The sequence below is a fragment of the Amborella trichopoda genome, chromosome 2 (genome assembly GCF_054954075.1).
Source record: "Amborella trichopoda isolate Santa Cruz 75 chromosome 2, AtrichopodaSantaCruz75HAP2 v2.0, whole genome shotgun sequence".
NCBI lineage: Eukaryota > Viridiplantae > Streptophyta > Magnoliopsida > Amborellales > Amborellaceae > Amborella > Amborella trichopoda.
In genome coordinates, this window is record NC_142337.1 from 62,843,885 (window position 1) to 62,864,017 (window position 20,133).

General features: G+C 38.9%; 1 protein-coding gene across 7 annotated transcripts; it reads left to right on the forward strand.

Annotated features, from left to right (window-relative positions):
- The first annotated feature begins 1,456 nt into the window (after positions 1-1,456).
- On the forward strand, positions 1,457-18,939 carry LOC18445287 (CW-type Zinc Finger). 7 transcript variants are annotated; one of them, XM_088859375.1, is made up of 16 exons: positions 1,457-1,564; positions 1,659-2,711; positions 3,656-3,728; positions 6,289-6,422; positions 6,936-7,316; positions 7,848-9,154; positions 9,530-9,981; positions 10,487-12,468; positions 12,686-12,846; positions 13,284-13,444; positions 13,874-14,040; positions 14,262-15,114; positions 15,205-15,373; positions 18,020-18,069; positions 18,372-18,445; positions 18,584-18,939. In XM_088859375.1, the coding sequence occupies exons 2-12, from the start codon at positions 2,544-2,546 to the stop codon at positions 14,457-14,459; spliced, it is 5,184 nt and encodes a 1,727-aa protein (XP_088715501.1). In that variant the 5' UTR covers positions 1,457-1,564; positions 1,659-2,543; the 3' UTR covers positions 14,460-15,114; positions 15,205-15,373; positions 18,020-18,069; positions 18,372-18,445; positions 18,584-18,939. The 7 variants fall into 7 exon arrangements, with proteins under 7 accessions (XP_088715501.1, XP_088715503.1, XP_020529848.2 ...); XM_088859377.1 differs by lacking the exon at positions 18,020-18,069; XM_020674189.2 differs by lacking the exon at positions 18,584-18,939 and having other exon boundaries at positions 18,372-18,569.
- The last annotated feature ends 1,194 nt before the right edge of the window (positions 18,940-20,133 follow it).

Below are 20,133 nucleotides of genomic sequence, written 5' to 3' on the forward strand. Positions count from 1 at the left end.
ACTTTATTCCTGCTGCATCCAAACGGGGGCTTACAACAATTTGAACTAAGTGGCACATCCTTGGAGTTAGAAGGAGTAGCATAATCCAACAAGTGACATTACCCATTGAAGTAAGATAATAGTTGATAAAACTGAGGCAATATTGGTTATTTATAGAGGGATGCATTCTTCTAATACTAGAAGCTTTACCATTTCAAAATGCAAAACCTTTATCACCATAGAATGAAAAGAACCAAATGTGTAAGATCCATATATGCACTGAAAAATGATGGGCAGACTTTATTAGAACCCCTAACTCTAAAAAGAAATCCATGACGAAAATACTTGGCAATAAAATAATGTTCAGAACTTTGACAGAGTGTGCAATTCAACATTTTTGGAGAATGGGAGTACTTTGATACTCCAAGAAGCTGGTTGAAGATTAGGTCAATAAGATGCAAGGGCATTTTAGTCATCTTGTATTAGGAATTTTTTTTTAAAAAAGTTTTTAACAAGTGAATACAACGTACATATCCGAATCCCAGCCCACGCTCATGTGGTTGACAGAGAGAGAAATGTAAGAAACATCCTAACACTATAAAAATGCCATAAATACCCACTCAGCTCTTTTGCTATTGGGTTCTCCAATCTCTCTTGTGAGTGACTAAAATACCCTTATTTATTGAGAATGTCCCTCCTAAACTAGCATGCACCCCATTTTTACCCAAAAAAAATGCATCCCATTAAAAACCAAAAGCAGCAATGAAAAACCATCAAATGGGATGGAACTCTTTATAATCCCAAATCAATGGTATGATATGTCAGTATTTAAGATATGGAATGACAGCTGTCAGGGCGAGTCGTTTGGCCGATTCTAGACAAGTCGGCCGTGAACAGTGGAAAAAAGAAACACAAAAAACAACTCGTCATTAACTTGGGAATCACATGAATCCTGCATGAGTTTTGTTTTACCTAGGGCAATTCCACCAATTTAGGGCTACTTGAGAACATGAACTCCCAAATTTCAGATAGCTCAGGCGATTCCAAATCAGCTCATTGATTTTTTAATCACTACTTATAACGGTCATATCGGAGACTCTATTTTCTCTTAATTCTCTATATTAAATCCTATATTAAATCCCTAGCGTCATTCATCAAACAAGAAATCAACATGAGATCAAACTTCCACCAAGATAAAATTAGATTGAAAGGGTACAATTGCTCATTTTGGGTCACTCTTTCACACACCCCAATTCTCTTTACCAAACTAGGTTTAGCAATCAACATGAGATGCATCAGTCCACAACAATTGTTCGAAAGAGATTAAGGGGTATAAAGGTCTTTCTAACTGTAGGATTGTAGGGTAGTTACTGTGGTTTTTGGAGGGTTTGATTTTAAGGGACTTTTCTGTCATTTGGGGGCAATGAATAATTGGGGCATGAGATGTACATATCCCTTGCAACCGGTCACAATTAACATGCTGGATTCCCCCTCCTTCTGACACACACTGTCTCTCTTTCTCTCTCTTCTTTCTCTCTCTCTCTCTACATCTGAGACGTAGCGTCGAAACCCCAACGAAAGGAAGGTAAAAAAATCCGAATGTAAAATTCCCCTTTTTCTCTCTTTCTCTCTCTAGAATGTTTTTTAATTTTTATCTCTCTCTTCTCTTCTTCTTCTAGTTAGATCGGTGTGGTTCTTTGGGGACAGTTATTTGGTTTTGCACCCCATACCCTGGCGGCGTTCTCCATTCTTGCTTTGCTCGAACACAAATTGGAAAAAGAGAAAAAGGGGTTAAAAATAAGGGGAAAGAACATGTTTACGTCGTCTTTGATTGCAGAGAACCATGAAAAGTCAAGCTTTTTGATGGCAATTGATTGAAATCAGGACCTGGGTTTTTTGACGGTTCGAGGTCAGGAGTCTTGTAAACCCTGGTTTTACTTGGTTTCTTCTCGTTTTTGGTGTGTGTGGGTTCTTTTTCATGGTTGCTGGTGCTTGGTCTTCGAGATTCATGGTCGATCCTTGCAATCAGTGGCTTGTTCTTGGGTGAATTTTTGCGGGTTCTTGGGGGTTTGGGATTTGTGTTATTTGTTTAATTGGATTTTGTGATGACTGGTTTGGATTGTGAGTGATGATTCTTGGTGAGAAGGAGTGGGTGTTATCTCAGGGGATTGTGTTAATTCATGGCATATTTCTGGTAAAAATTAACGGGCTTCTGACTGTTCTAGATTTTAGGTTTTGTTGGGATAATTCATTTGGGGTTCACTGCTGATTGGAGATGAAGAATGGGTTTTGATTTTAGAGAGAGAGAGAGAAAGCATTCTTATTAACTGGGTTCCTGATTTTCAGTGTGATTTAAACGGCTTTTCTCAGTTTTTTGTGTTATTAAGGAAATTGAGTATCATTGCTAGCAACTAATTGCCGGTGCACAATTTTCTGGAAATTATCCAGATATTAATATATCTGGAAATGTTTTGTGATTATTGGATTTCTAAGTGATGATCAGTTGTGGAAATGGGGATTGTTTTATTGGGAGAAATTGTAGCTTGCGTTAGGGTTTCTCTTTGATGTTGTCGGTAGGGAGAAGGGATGGGGCTGGAGGCATTGGGAAGCAGAGGAAGGGGCTAGGGTTAGGGTTTGGAAATATGGAGGAGACCGAGCTCGAAGAAGGTGAGGCGTACGATTACAGTGATGATCGTGCTGGCTATGATCCTGATGTGGCCTTCTCTTACATTGTAAGCACCCTTTTTCTCATCTCTACCTTTTCCTTCTTGAGATGGTTAAAGGTTTTGTTTTTATTCCTGTGTTTTTATGTACTTTATCTCTCGAGTTCTAGAATTGTTGCTTTCTTTAGTTCTGTTCGGTACCTCATAGTCGGTCTTTTGTTTGAGTTGAATTTAAGGTAATATGTCAAGGGATAAAGACTCATTGCCTTTGTATTAAATCTTTGGTTGTGTTGCAAAATACGGTATCCTACAAAATGTGTCTTTTCAATTCTATTTATTATCATGATCTCTGGTGGTTGATATCAACCAGTGTGAGGACGTTTGTGCATAAATTTGTTGGATTGTGTTACATGATGTGTATGTTTATCGTAAACACTGCTATTGTCATAATTCTTATACGTTTTATACTGGCATGGAGTTTGTAGCCTTTAATTATTGTTCATGGGATTGGAGAACTGGTATTTCTAAGAACGATGTTCTGTTCCGGTCTGTGCCTGAGTCATTTGGATTCAGCATATAGGAAATGTTGTAGAGCCAGCGCTTCAGGTGTACAAGAGGCATGCCGCCAACTGCTCATCATCAGCGATTCAATGCTAGAATGCCATGCACATCAAGTTATGATTTTATTTTCAAAAAATTGAAATATGATGAATATTGATGTGGTCCAGGTCTTGATCGATGCCCTATTGTAGAGCTATGGGCTAGTCGTATGTTACAATTGTGTGTATACATGCTTTCCATAATGTTGCCACTTCCGATAGTGCAGTAAATATCCTTTAATGAGTTGAGTAAATTGTGGTTGATGTCACCAGTTTTTCTGTCTTCATTCGTCATATCTTTCTTTTCATTTTGTGTGTGAAGTAGCATATAGAGAAATCATGTGCGTTGGCTTGTGCCACATTTCATTGTATGGTCAGATGATTGAGCAAGAACTTCGGTTTTCTTTGACACAGGATGAAAAACTTCAAGATGTATTAGGTCATTATCAGAAGGACTTCGAAGGCGAGGTTTCTGCAGAGAATTTGGGTAAGCATGGAAAGTTCAGAACTGTTAAATTTTAGTTTTACTGGTGAACTTATAGACTATTGGGAGAAGCATGGTGTTGATACAGAAGACACTTCACATTCTCATAAGTTGTATGTTCAAAAAATTAATAGTTCCAAATGCCAAACTCCTTGGATAGAGTTCGAGTTGGTTTCTCAACAACACTTTCACCATGGTGCTAATTGCTTCTTATTCTTTGTGTTTGTATTCAGGATTTTCAATGTGTTTTTCAGCAATTTTATTGGCCAATCCTTTTGCTGAAATGTCTAACTCAAAAGTAGTTGGTCAGATTTAGATTGGTTTGTGGTGCTTGTCATTTATATATGGTCAAAGGAAGCCATATTCTTTTCTAATCTAGTACCAAGCAGAGGTCTGATTATTTTATTTTCTATTAAAAATAGCTGTTATATCCTTTTACTGTCACAAACTGCGTGATAGGAGAAAGAAACAAGTATAACCATAGGGGACATGAATGTGCTTTTGATGATTGATGTGCTTTCTTGGATTCAATATTTTGAATTCTCATGCTGTTTATAACATTCTGCACAACGGAGGAAGATGGTGGGACATGTGACTTACCACTGACATATTGTAAGGTTCTCTAAAAATGAATCTCTTTCATGATGAGAAACCTTTTAACTGAACAACTCATCGAGGTATGATGAGATTTGTGTCATCATCAATTACAATATTTAAATACATCTAATTGTCGATGTCAAGATATGAAACAAGAAACTCGAGTTTGGGTTAAGAAAACTGATTTTTTGCATAGCAAGAACCAATTATGGTGGCTTGTACTAAAAGTTGGGACTGTAATCATTGATTTTGAGCTGAATTTTGATGACTAAGCCCCTGATAAATCAACGTTATAATTTGAGCCACCTGCAACATGCTCTATAGTCAGTGCTTTCTTAATAAATGGTCCAGAAATTCCTGCTTCCGTAAAGTTCATTTAGACTGGAGAGACACCATATTCTACCCAGGCTCAAAGTGGGCGGCTTGCTTTTATAAAAAGGGCTTGCAAAGTGTAGAGCTGATCTCCAAACAAACCAAAAACGAATAGGATGCTGCTTATTATTCCTAAGCTCTAACTTTACCTTAATGTAATAAGATGCCTTAGCGTGGTCACCCTGGTGAGCTGCAAAATTTATTGAGATTCTGGATATTAGAAACCTTTTGAAGATTTCCTTTCAGCATGTGCTACGGAAAGCCAGTGAAGTGGCTGATGTTTTGTTTTGCAATGGGATTTCCAGAATTACTTGGGGCCTTGTATTGTACTACCCCTGCTGTTATCAGTCTTGTGGTTTTACTCTCTCAACAATAAAAGTTACTTATAAAAGAATCAAATTGCATGATATTACTAAGAGAGACCTGAAGGTATGCCAAATCAATCTCCTTGTAAATGTATCTTAACCTCCAATGATTCATATATGTCAATAGAGACTGGAGTGCTTGGTATGAACATTGCTTTGCACTTTAAAAGCCTCATTGTTTTCGCTGGTTGTTCACTTTTTAGTGCCGATGGGCACTTCGGGCAAGAGAATCAAAACTTTCAGGACTGGCTGTCTGATGAAGTGAATATCCTCAAAAGATCAATTGCTGAAGTAAATTGAATAATTGATGAACAGAGGAATTGTTTTAGTGATTGCATGTGAAATGCATTGATATATTGATCATGTATATGTGCTCTCACTCCACATTCAGTCAGCCTGCTGCTTTCAAGCAAGATGTGAAGGTCAGTTGTGGGCCTAAGCTTTAAGATGTGCAGCTTGGTAGAGCATTTGCCAAACCAGGTTCATTTCAATAGCGATATGCTCCGGCTTGGGAGGAGAAATAATTTAGCTTATTTTAAGTTAGCTTCCCAACAAACAGCGCAATCGCTATGCTTGCTCAGCATTGAGGCTAGAGCGAATGGAAGTAAGGAACCTGATCAACTGAGTGCTTCTGTAAACATGGTGGTGGATGACGGAAAGAGATGTTGAAAGTTGACTTATGGTGATTGATTCAGTTACTTACTGCAATACGGTTGATTAGAACCATCCATTCTTGGTTTTCTCATCTTTCTTTCATTTTCTTATTTTTTGTGTGTCCTTCTACATGTACATGTGAAATTCAGACAAATCACGATCATGGCATATTTTGAGACAACGCAACATGGTTATCGACCTGCCGCAAGTTAGTTTGCCTTTGCCTCTTGCATGAGTGGTGTAATTTAAACTTGTTCATGAACTTATGACTTGATTGACGCGAGTTGAATTGCTGTTTTAAAGCACTTTTTCGTTCTTTTAAATTGAATCTTACAAGAAGTTTTTGAACATTGTGAACAGCTTATTTATAGAATTGCCGACTAATCATGATGTTTTTGGGATCCTTTTTGTATGGAGTTTTTTTTTTGGGGGGTGGATCATGCTGTGTGCAGACTTTTAGCCTACACTTTGAATTCTCTCTTTGTTTATTCTATGAAGTTGTTTCTAAAATCTTTGTGATTCGAATGTGGTGGTGCTTGCTTCCTTGACTCATGCCAGTCTTCATTATGTATCAGGTGCCAAATTTGGGGGCTATGGCTCATTTCTACCCACTTATCAGAGATCTCCTTCCATTTGGTCACATCCCAAGTCTCCAGTGCGGGGCCAGAACGTTAGCACCACGATATCTCCTAATGGCCAGCCAGTGGAGGTACTAACTATGGGAAAGTATACGATAATCTAACGATGAAATAATTTTATACCATATTCCAGCATAGGATGGGGTTCAGTGTACCAATATATCAAAGGCGCTCTGCTGTCAATGCTTGATCATGGTTGTTGGAGATTGTCTATATCCGGTGCCAAATTTTGGCACATGCACCTTTGGAGTACCACATGCCATACTCCTTTGGGTTATGTTATATTTGCATTGATAATTTAAATTCATTTAACCTGCTTAAATTGTGTGCTTAAGGACGCAACCTGGCTAATGTAAGCCTTGGTCCTTCCTGGCTTAGTAGTAGCTGATTTTCCTTTTCCTTTTATTGTTCATGAATTAATGCACCCAAACTAGCCAAGAAAAAATGAAAAGGAAGTGATATATTGGCAGAGAAAATAGAGAAGAAGCTTGCATCTAATGTTTCAGGATGAGGAGGAAAAAATACATGGTACCTTCAATTTTAATGTTTTTTTGTATTGAAGATAGTTCTCGTCATATTTGCAGTGTACACGTCAGAACCCATCAGTTCCCATGCATGCTGTCATCCCATCTAAGGTTGCTCCTGCACCTAGTAATGCGCGGCCTGGGGCAACGTTTTTGTTTGACGACAACTCTACTCGAAGAGGAACCTGCATATCTAGCCAAGTCGATGTCAGGCCCTCTCCCAAGTATGAGGCCTCGACCAAGAATGTTAATGGGACTGAGAATACATTGAAAGTGCGCATTAGAGTGGGTCCTGATAGCAAGAATGCTGCACTCTATAGTGGCCTAGGCCTTGACAATTCTCCATCTTCTTCACTTGATGACAGCCTTGATGACAGTGATGAAGGTTTATCACCTGAAACTCGAGACGTTCCTGATGAATCCCCTTCAACCATTCTACAGGTACTTCCTCAGCTGTGTCATTGTTGGCTTGTAACCATAGGGTCCCAATCACCAATTTTTTTCTGGAACTCTTAACTTGTCAATCAGCTCCCTTGATTTGAGTTGTTGTTGTACTTGTGGTATTTTGCAAGGCAAAGTGTATTTTAATCCAGTGGAGTGCGTTGGGGCATCACTGTCCTTTGAAACACTGGACTGTGGTGGACGGAGAGGGGCACTTAGTAGGGGGATCATGTCCTGTTCTTGTGTTTCTCACTTTGTGTCACTATCCATCATTTCAATGATGATGGCCCAATTGTATATGGATTTCATGTAACTCTAGTATACTTTCTTTATATGGAAATTTTAAGGAATTAGTTTTGATTTGCTTGCCACAAAGTTGCAACAAGATCCAATGGAGATTTGTCAAGTTTACTTCTTGATGTTCAGTTTATTTTATTTTATTTTTTGACTCTTCTTTTCTCCTGAATGATTACATCCCAAAGTATTACCTGAATGATTATGATTGTAACTATTTGAAATATGTTGAAACAGATTATGACTTCCTTTCAAGTTCCTGGGGGGATTTTGCTTTCTCCTCTTCCACACTTCTTATTGCGCTTGACGAAAAAGGATAAGCCATTCCGGAAAGAGAGTAAATCTGGTTCTGCCCAAAAAGGTAGTCAGGAATGTGGGACCATGCCAATAAGTGACTCTTCTTGTGTGCAAGACTTGAAAGGGCCCAGAGAAAAGAAGACAAAGACTGGTGAAAAGCATGGAAGGCTTGGTGAAGCGAAGAATAAGAATGATAGAGGCATAGGAAATGACATGAGCAGCCTTTTAAAGAAAGAAATAGACATTGAAACCCCGGCAGGAAGGGAACTTGTTTCAGATGCGTTAAACATACCAGTACTCTCCTCTTTGAAAGGGTCTCAGGAGAAGTTGGGCAGCGTCTTCTCCTCTGGTACAATAAATGAAGAAACCCATGAAGCAGAGGGAATCCAAGATAGTAAGAAGGTCAGCAAGGGAAGTAATGAATCAGTAAATGGAAAAGGAAAGCTGAATGTGAAGGCTGGGTTGGCTGAGAAATCGTTGGATGAGAAAAACTCTAATATTTATAAAGAATCTGATTTAAGGAAGGACTTGAAGTTTGATACACTGAAAGACCCACCTGATGGAAACAAAGGGAGGAAAGAGAAAGATCAGAATACCGTGATTGTGGAGCCCCCCAGGTCAAAATTCTCTCACAAAGCTATGCCACCAGAGAGGGACAGTTCGAAGCTGCGACAGGGGAAGGATCAACTGTCTGGGGGTAAGAAGAAGTCAAAAGAAAGCCAGATGAACCTCTTGTATGGAGGGGAATTACCTAAGGAGAAGTCCAAGGATGTTCCTCCAGGAACCGTTAAAGATAAGAAGAAGAACATGCATGCGAAGGATTTTTCATCGGAGATCCATTATGATATGATTAAGTCTCAGAAGGAATCTAATAAAGTTTTTGAACGAGATTTGAAGAATGACCTGGCTGAGAGTAGAACGGATACAACAGAAATTCATTTCAAGGAAAAGCCAAAGGAGCCAAAGCTTGAGCATCTTGAGAAAGAACCAGAAATGGCTAATGAGAGGTTGGATTATAGAAATATTGAGAACCCATCTTCAGTGTTAGGTCAAGAACCTGTTGCCGCTCCACCATTGGCTGGAGCTGGCTTGGCTTCTGATGGGCCACTTCCTGTGCCGGCAGGTCCTGTGGTCATAGAAGAGGATTGGGTTTGTTGCGACAAGTGCGAGACATGGCGTATCCTACCATTTGGAATGAATCCCCAACTTCTCCCCAAGAAGTGGCTCTGCAGCATGCAGACTTGGCTGTAAGTTCTCTATGGATGCTTCGATATTGGTAATTCCATTCCTTAAGAAAATCACATAGGTTGTTCCAATTGTAAGTTGGTCTGTGAAATGTAGAAAACTAATTATGTTGGCCTAAAGCGTATTCATGGTCATGATACATTTGTTTTGGATAGTTTTTTTTATCTTCTTTGTCCTTTATGGCTAGGTTGGGTGTAATATCTAAGCATGCATTCTTGTGTGTGTGCGTGTGTGCATGTGTGGTGTGTGCACCATGTGTGAATGGTGTGTGTATGTATACCAGTGCATGACCATGTGTTTAGGATTGTAAACGCTGATTTTGTGCCCAATTGTTTGTTTGTTTGGTGGTAAGCACTTCTTATATGTTTGTTATGCAGCAGGCCTGGATTGAACAAGTGCAGTGTAAGTGAAGAGGAGACAAGTAAAGCTCTCAGAGCTATGTATCAAGTCCCAGAAGATCAAAGTAATTTGCATAATCAGCATGATAGAGTTGGCTCAGGCGTAACCTTGGCAGATACAAAGCCTATTGGCCAAGGACTTGAACCAACTTCACTTAAATCAGGTGCCATGCCAGGCGGTGGAAAGAAAGGGATTATGCCAAAGGATGCAGCAAATGCTCCTGGCCTTGGGGTCCTGAACTATATTCCTAATTCTGTGAGAAAGAACCAGCAGACCTCTAAGAGCAAGGTTTTGAATGATGCAACTCAATTCCCATCTGAGCCAAGTCAGTTGAACAAAGTCAGTGTGAAGGGAACTGAACTCATCGGAGAGAAACCGAAGCATAAACTGAAAGAGAAACATAAACTGCTAGAACGCTCTTCAGATGGAGGTATAGTTCTTCTATTGGCAATTTCTTTGTGAGGAAAGTATTCTAGTCCAGATGATGCTGAGAACCACGTTCCATTTGGGTCATCATCTTTCAATGAAATAATGGGGAGAGAGGGAGGGGAAAGTATACTATTCCATATGACAATGAAAACCATATTCAATTTGGATAGTCACCTTTTAATGAGGGAGAGGGAGGGAGTGAACAGTATACTAAGCCAGATGACGATGAAAACCACATTCCGTTTGAATCATCTTTTAACAATGGAGGGAGGGAGGGAGGGAGGGAGGAAGGAGGGGAGGGACATGACCCCTGGGCTGTTCCAACTCTCCGAGTCTCCTTCCTTGTTGATCATTTATTGGTTGGTGATGACCCTTATGGACTATGGATCTCATTGCGCATTGGAGATTATATGAAATTTTTTGAAAATACCATTATTTACCGGCATTGGTTGCCTTTGTTTATATTGATATTCAGAGATGATTGTTTCTTTCTTTAAATATTGCAGGTGGATATGCTGAACATGGGAAGCATTCAAAATCCAAGCACAAGAGGGAGCCAGAGAAAGATGGTTCTAGAACTTCTAAGAAAAGCAAGATAGAAGGCTCTTTGTATGGAAATGGTGATTGTAGCTTTGACCAAGCTGCTCCCTTCTCCGGTAACGGCTTGCCAACTAAATTAGATAGCAAAAGTGTGCAGAGATATAATGATTGTGCTTCTTCAAAGGACTCAAAATGTGATACTTCGCTACCCATGGGAAGTAAGCTTAAAGAACATGGTCAGTCTCCCCTGGATGGAGATTATAAAGCAAATGTGAAGGCCAATGACATCGGTAAGATTGATAAGAAGGATATTCATTCAAAGAAAAGGAAAATGAAGGAATGGCATGGGTGTCCAGAATTTTCTGAGGACCAACAGGTTAGAGTGGATTTTCCAGATACTCGAGTTTCTATGAAATTAGAAACCAGTGAAACTGAAAGGAGAAAGGAGAAAAAGACCAAGATATCAAAATCTGATGGAAAGGAGTCCAGTTCGAGCAAGGCGGAAGGGAGATGTGATAAAAAAGGCAGAACAAAGATATTATTCTCTTCTAGTAGAGATCCTTTATTCGATGGAATGGATGGTGAAAATGGAAGTGTTAGTGAAAAGGACCATCAACTTGGGCATTCTAGAGGGAGTTCCATGTTGCAAAGGGCCTCAGATGGTATTGATTCATCGAAAAGGGATTTGGGTCTTGTTCAGCCACCTTTCCAGGCTGCTACTTCGAGCTCATCAAAGGTCTCGGGCTCACGTAAGACTAAAGGGAACTTACAAGAAGCGAAGGGATCTCCTGTAGAGTCAGTCTCTTCGTCGCCAATGAGAGTCTCCAAGGCAGAAATGTTTGTGACTGCTAAAAGGAATATTCTTTCTGTTACTGGTAGTCCGAAAGGTGATTCTTCTGCTCTTCATTCTATCAGTGGGGCATACGATAACCATGACAGGAACTGTTTGCAGATTTCAGGTGGCAAATCTAAAATTGGTTTGCCCTCAAAATCACTTGATGGTTCAAATATCGATCTCGTTTTATCCGATGCGGGGAATACCCATGAGCTGAATGATGCTGATCCCAGTGAACATGGAAAGGATCGTGACCAAGTGAAAAAGAGCAATTATTATCATTTGAATAATAGTTCTTATATATTGAAAGCAGGGAAAGTGAATGTATCACGGTCCAAAGAGAGAGAAAATGGTGATAGAATCAACTCTGACAAAGGCAAGGTTAAGGTCTCTGATTCTTTCAGTGATGACCAAGATGACTTGTATCTAACAAAGAGCAGCGGTAGCTATCTATGTGAGGGAGACTTTGAAGCTCAAGCTCGAGATAGTTCACCTTGTCCTGATGAATTGAGGGATGACAAGTATGAATTTCTGGAGAATTCTAGGTCAAAGTCTGATAGGAATGAGAAGAACCATCTTGCTAAGAAAGCTCATGCCACTAAGCGCGTTGGTGAAAGTAGGCGAGAGAATCATTCCAAATGTGTACTGCATGAAAACTCCAGTGACCAAGGCTCGCGCTACAAGGATGGGAAAACTAGTTGGCAACGAAATCAACAGAGGGTGGCTCCCCAAGAGGAGGAAAAGCCATCAAGTCAAACTGATCGAGCAGAGGTGGCATCTTCAAGAGGAAAATCCCAGGTATGTTTGCCTTCAGGAGATAAACAAGAACTTAGGGATCATTTCTCAAGGGAATCGCCTATGCTCCAAAAGGGGTTTCGGGCTGAAGTGGCTATAGAGGTATCCAATGTTGATGGGTCTAAGGGTCCCAAGCAACAAAGGAAGTCCGATAATCTCAACAGTACCCATCCAACTGGTTTGAGACACCCAACACCTAATGGACTTGTGAGCAAAGATCTTGATGCCCCAAGTCCATTTCGGAAGGATCATGGTCAAACTGCTGCCAATGCAATAAAAGAAGCTACGGATCTGAAACACACTGCTGATCGCTTAAAGGTTGATAATGTACCACTTGTATCTCCTGCAAAATCTTTTGCTATCTTAGTCGCTATCATATGATTTCATGAAAATTGAGAAATTTGAAGAGAGAGAGAGAGAGAGTTAACATAAATAAAAGTAATATTCTGCATTACGGTGAGAGTATCCATATGTCAACAAATACTTGTTGGCTCTTCTTTTGCATTAATGCTTGTGGCTTCTGTTATCTTTGTAGAATGGTGGACAAGAACTTGAAAGCACTGGCCTCTACTTCCGTGCAGCCTTAAAGTTTCTTCATGGAGCTTCCTTGTTAGAGCCGTGCAATGTAGAAGGTGCAAAACACGGGGACACAACTCAGTCAATGCAAGTGTATAGTGACACAGCAAGACTCTGCGAGTAAGTTTATTAGAATATGTGTGTTTGCTAGGAATCAATCATAGAGAGACTTAGAATTTTTTTTTTAATTAGTGACTGAAGGTTGGTCTGTTGAAACATCAACCTATTGATATCTAAGTTACTGGTAGTCTTATTTTTATTAACTAGACTATTGTATACTTGGGAAATTTATCAATACAGCCATGAGAGATGAACTATTTGACATTCAACTCTTCCAATTCAAGATCATGTGTTTTTTCATGGGTATTTTGAAATTAAATCAAAAGATATGGGTGAGGTGTTAAGTGTTCATCTCTCATGGTAATTTGATAAAACTTCCCATAACTTTTTTATGAGACCATGTGTTCTAGTGGGTAGTGTACTGTTTGCTATATTCCAGTAACACTGCCTTCTCTAGAGCTCTTTGAGACTGAAACAATGTTTCCTTAAATGTGTAGGTTTTGTGCTGTCTCATATGAAAGAAACAGGGAGATGGCTGCTGCTGCTTTGGCATATAAATGTGTGGAAGTGGCATATATGAGGGTTATATTTTCAAAACATCCATGTGCTAGAAATGATCGAATTGAACTGCAAACAGCTCTACAGATGGTTCCTCCTGGTAATTGGAACAAGTCTGGTTATATTTCTTATCTGTTGACAAATTTTTAATCAGTTCTGTAAACACCTAGAACTATATGTTCTATTACTAGAGTAATTATAGCTATTTTCTTTTTGGTTTAAGATACAGATGCCACAGATATACATACTGCATGCGCACATTAGGACTGATTTTCTTGGATTAATTTGATGTGATATTTATTTTGTAAGATCCCAATGAGTGTCTGTTGGACAAGCTTCTGAACATAACATGTCATACTTATAATACTGTCATGCTTTGTTTTTAAATGGTTTAGTTATAACCTTGATTTTTCCTCAGTACTCGTGTGCCCTTACATATCATGGATACATGATGAAGCCCATATTGTAATGTTGTTAATGGACATGTTTCCTCAGATTTGAGTAATTGGATTCTCATGCTGATTCTCAGGTGAGTCGCCTTCATCATCTGCTTCAGATGTTGATAATGTAAACAACCACCACGCGACTGGTGACAAAATTTCTTCTGCAACCAAGGGAGCTGTATCACCGCTAACTGCAGGCAACCATGTGATCGCTGCTCGTAATCGCCCGAGCTTTCTTCGGATGCTCAACTTTGTGAGTCAGCTTCTCTTGAGATTATGTTTCTAACAGGGCAGGTTTCATGTCGTTCCTATTCCTCCTTTACTTTAAAAGGGAAGAGGAAACCAAAGCCATCCTCTGTGTTCTCATTTCTCAGACATGACAACCATTGCTTCAATTCAGGGCTAGAAAATCACAATGTCATGAAGATTATGACCATAATCTCCCTGTTATCTAATATCTTGCACATATTTCAGGCCCAAGATATGAACTCAGCCATGGAGGCCTTGAGGAATTTACAGAGGGCTTTCTTGGCTGCCAATGGAAGTGTTGAAGAGTCAACTTACGGGGAAGAAGGCATTTCTTCAGTAAGAAGAGTCCTTGAATTCCATTTCCATGATGTAGAGGGTCTTCTACGTCTTGTACGGCTTGCAATGGAGGCAATCAGTCGTTGAAACATGTGGCTTCACCTTCATCCCTGTGAATATGCTACCGTCTTTCTCTTGGCTTATTTCCTTGGGTTAAGATGCACATATGAACATTAATGAATACTTGGTTTTGGCCCTTCTTTCCTCTCGACATTGGACCTAGACACCTAGTAACTAACTGTACAATATGTACGATGGATTTACAATTTGTACATAGTACACACTCATGAGAGCATATGCTATGCCTTTCAAAGTCTAAGAAGAGATCATTGGTGTGGCAGCAGCCGGGAATATGTATTGATGCATGTATAATTGATGAGTTTTGAGAAAGTCGGGTGTGGAAATTAACGGTTTGTATTTGAGGTTTTGCTGTTTGGCTGTTCAACTGAGGGCTAAAGAAGACATGGACTAGAGAGAAACGAGAAAACCTGCTTGTACAATGGGGTCGGAAGCAGAGAAAACCACCCGTCTAGTTTATGATTAGAGCCATATCTCTGCTATGTAAGATCTTTTTTTTAACAGAAAATCACTGAAAAAAAAGATGCAGGAAGTTGTAAGGGTTTGGGAAGCATGATTTGTAAAGTACTTATTAGCTTGTTATGCTTGGCTTGATGCGTGTGCTGAATCTTTGTGTTCAGTTGCACTGTATTTCTCCAATGGCAGAAGAGGGCAAAAGATGCATGTGAGTATATACTGTATTGTGATGTATATTCATCTTAAAGGCGAATTTCCTGTGAGTTTGTTACTTATTTGGTTCCTTTTTTTTGTGTAGGTTGTTATATTGCACCTTCCTGTTAGTAGAGTTGAGATTTGAAGCTTCTTGTTATCCAGAAGCGAAGGGATTGTTGGATATCATGATAGCGAAGAATATTCGTTTTGTAGCTGAAATTTGTTTGGGAGAAGGCCTTGGAAGTATCTCAATACCTATCCTTTCACAGAAGGTTTGCTGACCTTTTTGTCTATCAAAAGCACATTGGATGTTTTCCAACTTTATGCCTCTTTTGACTACTTCATTTCTCCTTTTTCCCATTTCCCTTAATCTTTAATGCAAGTGCCTGCTTGTTTAGTAGTATATCATTATATATTTTTTTGATGCTGTTAACTAGTAATATATCCTTATATTACACCAAAAATAAGAGAACGAGGGGCTAACCCCATGTGTACAGAATACACAGTGTAAAAAGACAAGAAATGCCTTTGAAAGGATTACATACCCCTTCGAGGACCTTTTTGAGTTGTAATTATCTTTTGTAATATCTTTTTGTAATGATGCATGTATAACATTTTTTGGGCCCCTTGGGGGTTTTATATACGAACACCGGTCATGTGGGGGCTTCAATTTTTTGTACACCCTTTTAACCCTTTACAGCAATACAACAGTTAACATTTTAAAAAAAAAGAGAAAAAAACATACAGATAATTACAGTAGAAATGATTAGCAGACATCTCTATTACTCAACTCCCCCAAACTGGATAATTGACGTACCCAGTACTTTTACTCATCTTTGATATAAACCTTGGTATGCTAGTGTAGGAAAAGAACGTAGGCATGATAGGTTAGTTATCAATCAGTTTGTCGTGGAGACTTAAGGAGGGATGCTTTATTATGTGGCCAATTGTTTATTGGGTTGACAATTCACATCCATGTGCTTTGTCCTGTCATGGGACCCTAGCTTTGAACATGGAGCTGACATGGTCTCCATGAATAGGGGTGAAGGAGCTGACATACCCATACTACTCAATATGTTCTTCAGTCGAACTCAAACAACAGGCAGTAGAGTGGCCGTATCGCAACTCAAGTATGATCCTTTTGAAGAGAGCTTCAATCTGTTATCTCAAAGCCTGTTTTAGCTGCCATACTTCACATCTTCCTTACATAAAGGACATTCCTGAATGACAGAAACAGTGTTGAAGCAAAACTAAAGAAGACTAATAACAGCAATAGCCTTTTGATGAGCAGCATAACCCCAAACTTCACCTAGCTGGTTTTTCAGTTCGTTTAGATTTTTCACGGTAATCCTGTAGAATGAAATAGACATTCCATGATCCACATATAGACAGATGACGATGGTCAGGTTGCTTTTGAGTAATACAGGGATAAGAGATATGCTGGGCTGTGCCTGATGATCCACATATAAACGCCTTGACCTGCTGTCATGGTGGCGTGTCGTTCATGCGCATTAATGTCTTGGGTTTGAAGCCCAGTTTGACTGATGCTGAACCCCCCCTTTCACTCTCTCTCTCTCTTAAAAAAGAGATATGCCAGGCTGTACTAGCAATTTTTACTCGCTTGTGTCTTATCTACCATGTGTTAGGTTCCATGTAGGCAAAAATTATGTTCTTGATTGTGGTTTGTTGATTTCACATTCAGATCTGCAATATGCGGAGATTCAGCCCTAGAAGCTTTGAAACTCCTTATACTAGGAGTTCCCCCTGCTAGGATTTTTATTCAGCTACGATGACAAATGTGACTGATTTGTGTAAAAATTCAGAAAGAATTCTCATTACTTGGGAAATTAAGTATAAGCTCTAGATTCTTCAAAAAGGAAAGTATTAGCTCTACCATGCATATAGAAGAGTACGTAGGAGAAGAGGAGCCCTTCAATGGATATGTAGGTACTATTATGGTAGAAAAACAAGTGTCAAGTAAGACAACGACCCTTCAATGAGAATACACCAGTGATTTAGAATTCAGCCGAGCAACTTGGACTTGGCTGAGATACTTGGCCTCAGGGCTGAATGCTGCACCTGTATAGTACTCAGGAGAGTACTCTACAGACTTGTGACTTGTCCAAGTGCTGTAAAACTTGGGGGAGAGCACTATTGCTGAAAACGAAATTGGGAAGTCTTCCCCCCGTTTTCCATTCTATATTGTGCAGGAACCCCAAAGCGCCTGTTTCTGATGTCAAATTTCACACTATGCTAGAAAAACACTAAATCTACTACATATTGGACGCATTAGATTCAGGAAAAAAACATTAGATTTCTCACATTTTGCAATCAAAGAACTGCAGATTTTTTCACCCAATTTTGGAGGAATTTGATTTTTTTTGAATCTGATTGTCATCTTAGATAAAAATCGAACCCTTTGATAAGAATATCAAGTATTTATAATTTTTGATGTTGTTTCGGGATTTTTGCTCGTTTTATTTATTTTCTGGTGCTGTTTGTGCACTTGGACAGGACATGGGTGAGTCCAAGGACTCGCCTGAGTAACTCGGCTCAGGTCGTGAGCTGAGTTTCTGCACTGGTATGTACAAATTCATTGTAGAAATGATTAAAAGGCCACTGATTATATTGTTTACGGCCGTGTTAACATAATTATACTTACGGCCGTGTTAACATAATTATGCAGATTAATCCCTTGTAAACACTTGTGCCATCCAATACTAGTTTTTGTTCTCACTTTAGCTCTTCAATTTTCTAGGACTCTCCTGTTCTTATTTTATGTAGTATTTATTGTTTACTTTCACTCTTCTCTGAGTTTAGCTTAAGTATTCAACAACCTGCATTAGAATTTAAGCAAACACAATAAGTGACATGTACAATTAGGTCCTAACTTGAACTCAAAAAATTTTCTAATGCAGGAACGTATGCAATTAGGTCCTGCGTTGAACCCCACAATTTTTTTGGATTGGTTAGTGCCCCCAATATTCCTACTCATTGTCGAGGACATTCTCCCATTAAATTCATGCATAAAGATTTCTTTTTTATATTTATTTTTTTGTTGATTATATAGGTGCTTAAATTGGGCTTTGCTTTTTTCTTTTGGGGGGGTGGGGGTATTGTTTAGCCTGGCTTTGAGCCTTGAACGTTATGGCACTTGCATCCTAAGCTCTAACCACTAAAGCCAAGATCCTCAACCCCATGAATTGGGCAATGCATATTAGCCTTATGAGTTTCGTTTACTAATCATTTGTATGTTGTGATTTGATGCAGGTAGCGGGGCAGCTCTTGAGTTGATGTTGTGGCGGCTGTAGTTTGTTTATTAATATAAATTGTACACAAAAATGGTTAGATCTCAAATTACCTTTCCCTTTTTCTTTGTTCTTTTTGTCCTTTTTCTGTCTCCTCAACCCTATGTATCATATTAACATTTATTCCATTGATAATAAAATTTTAACTTTTGATTCTGCATATTCTCCTAATAGCTGGCCCCACTGGATTGTTTGGTCGGAGATGTTTGGCGTGGCATACTACTGTGGCCTGAAACTCCATGTTGGAGATGGATTGAGTACCCAAACACCTTATGATTATTTGTGATTCCATTTCTGCCTGCAAATGAATCTGGAGTTATAAAAAGGATCTGATTTTTCTGGGAAAATTTGAAGTGGGCCATCCAGAAAAAAGACTGGAAGATGGACTTTGTTAAGGACTTCCAAATCTAGGAAGCAATCATTGGAGATGTCTCATTTCTAAGAATATCCTGGAAGTCAAATTCCAAGGACCCAAACGGATTGTAAGAGTTGGAAATAAAATCTTAAGGAATTTTTTTCTTCCTGTTGAATCTTGGCGTTATTTGATAAGCACCGTAGGTGCTCTGGGTTGGTGAGCAGTTCCTACTTTGTCGACTATCGACTAGGGACTGCTACATGGAAGGGTGCGTTTGAAGCTTGCACTCCTAAAAAAAAGAGCAGTGCAAGCCGCCATATCTCTCAAAATTTAAGGGGTATTTCTGTTTTTTTATTTTTATTATATTATTTTCATATAATTTATATATGTGCATGAGCGTGTGATGTATGAAAATCTAAAAAATTTAACTCAATCCGACGTAAAAATTAAAAGGAAACTTAAATGTTCAGATATGCTTGCAACCATCTCTTGTAGTGACCTTTAACCATTGGATCAAATCCCTCCCCATTAGGCCGGTCCGGTTCTAGTAACATTGAGACATACTACCCTCTTGGTGAATCCAAACTGGCCCTTAGTATCAAGGTCTGTTTGGATGATGTTGTGAAATATGTGCCACAAATTTTTGTCAGCTTCGCAGGCGATCTCAGGATTGGGTGTCGATGGAATCATTAAAAGACATGTTTCATAGATTTTATGGAAAACTCCATACATAAACACATGCAAACAACCACATCAGCTAGCAAGAGGTAAATGTGTTTTTTTTTAATGAAAAACTCCATACATAAACACATGCAAACAACTACATCAGCTAGCAAGAGGTAAATGTGTTTTTGATATAAATAGTTTTCACTGATTACTCTCTCTTTATCAAAATTTTTGAAAATAATTCATCTCTTAGTTTATCCATGTACAAGACACCATGTATTATATGGAGGTGAGAATCATTTTCACTCATTAGATGTCAAATTGGATAGCTTGGGGTGAATCATGAAGTCCAATAACTTTTTTTTTTTTATCGTTGTTTCTACTCAACCACCTATTTTGGAATTAAAGGGACAAGTGTGATTGTGACATCTACGTACAAAAGATAAATGGTTGCAATCCTTTTAAAAAAAGGGTGCGGTTCTTATAAGGTTGCAACATTAAACAATCTAATTAAGGCACACCTCCAAATTTTATCATAACATGTACGTTTGGTGTAAAAAATTCTTACGATTATTTGAAAATCTATTTTCATATCTAAAATCTAGAAAATGGGCTGTCTAGATAATGTGTTGCATGATGCACTATTTTTGGGACTCAAAATTTTTATTTATTTATCATATTCATACATTTCTATGTCGAGGTG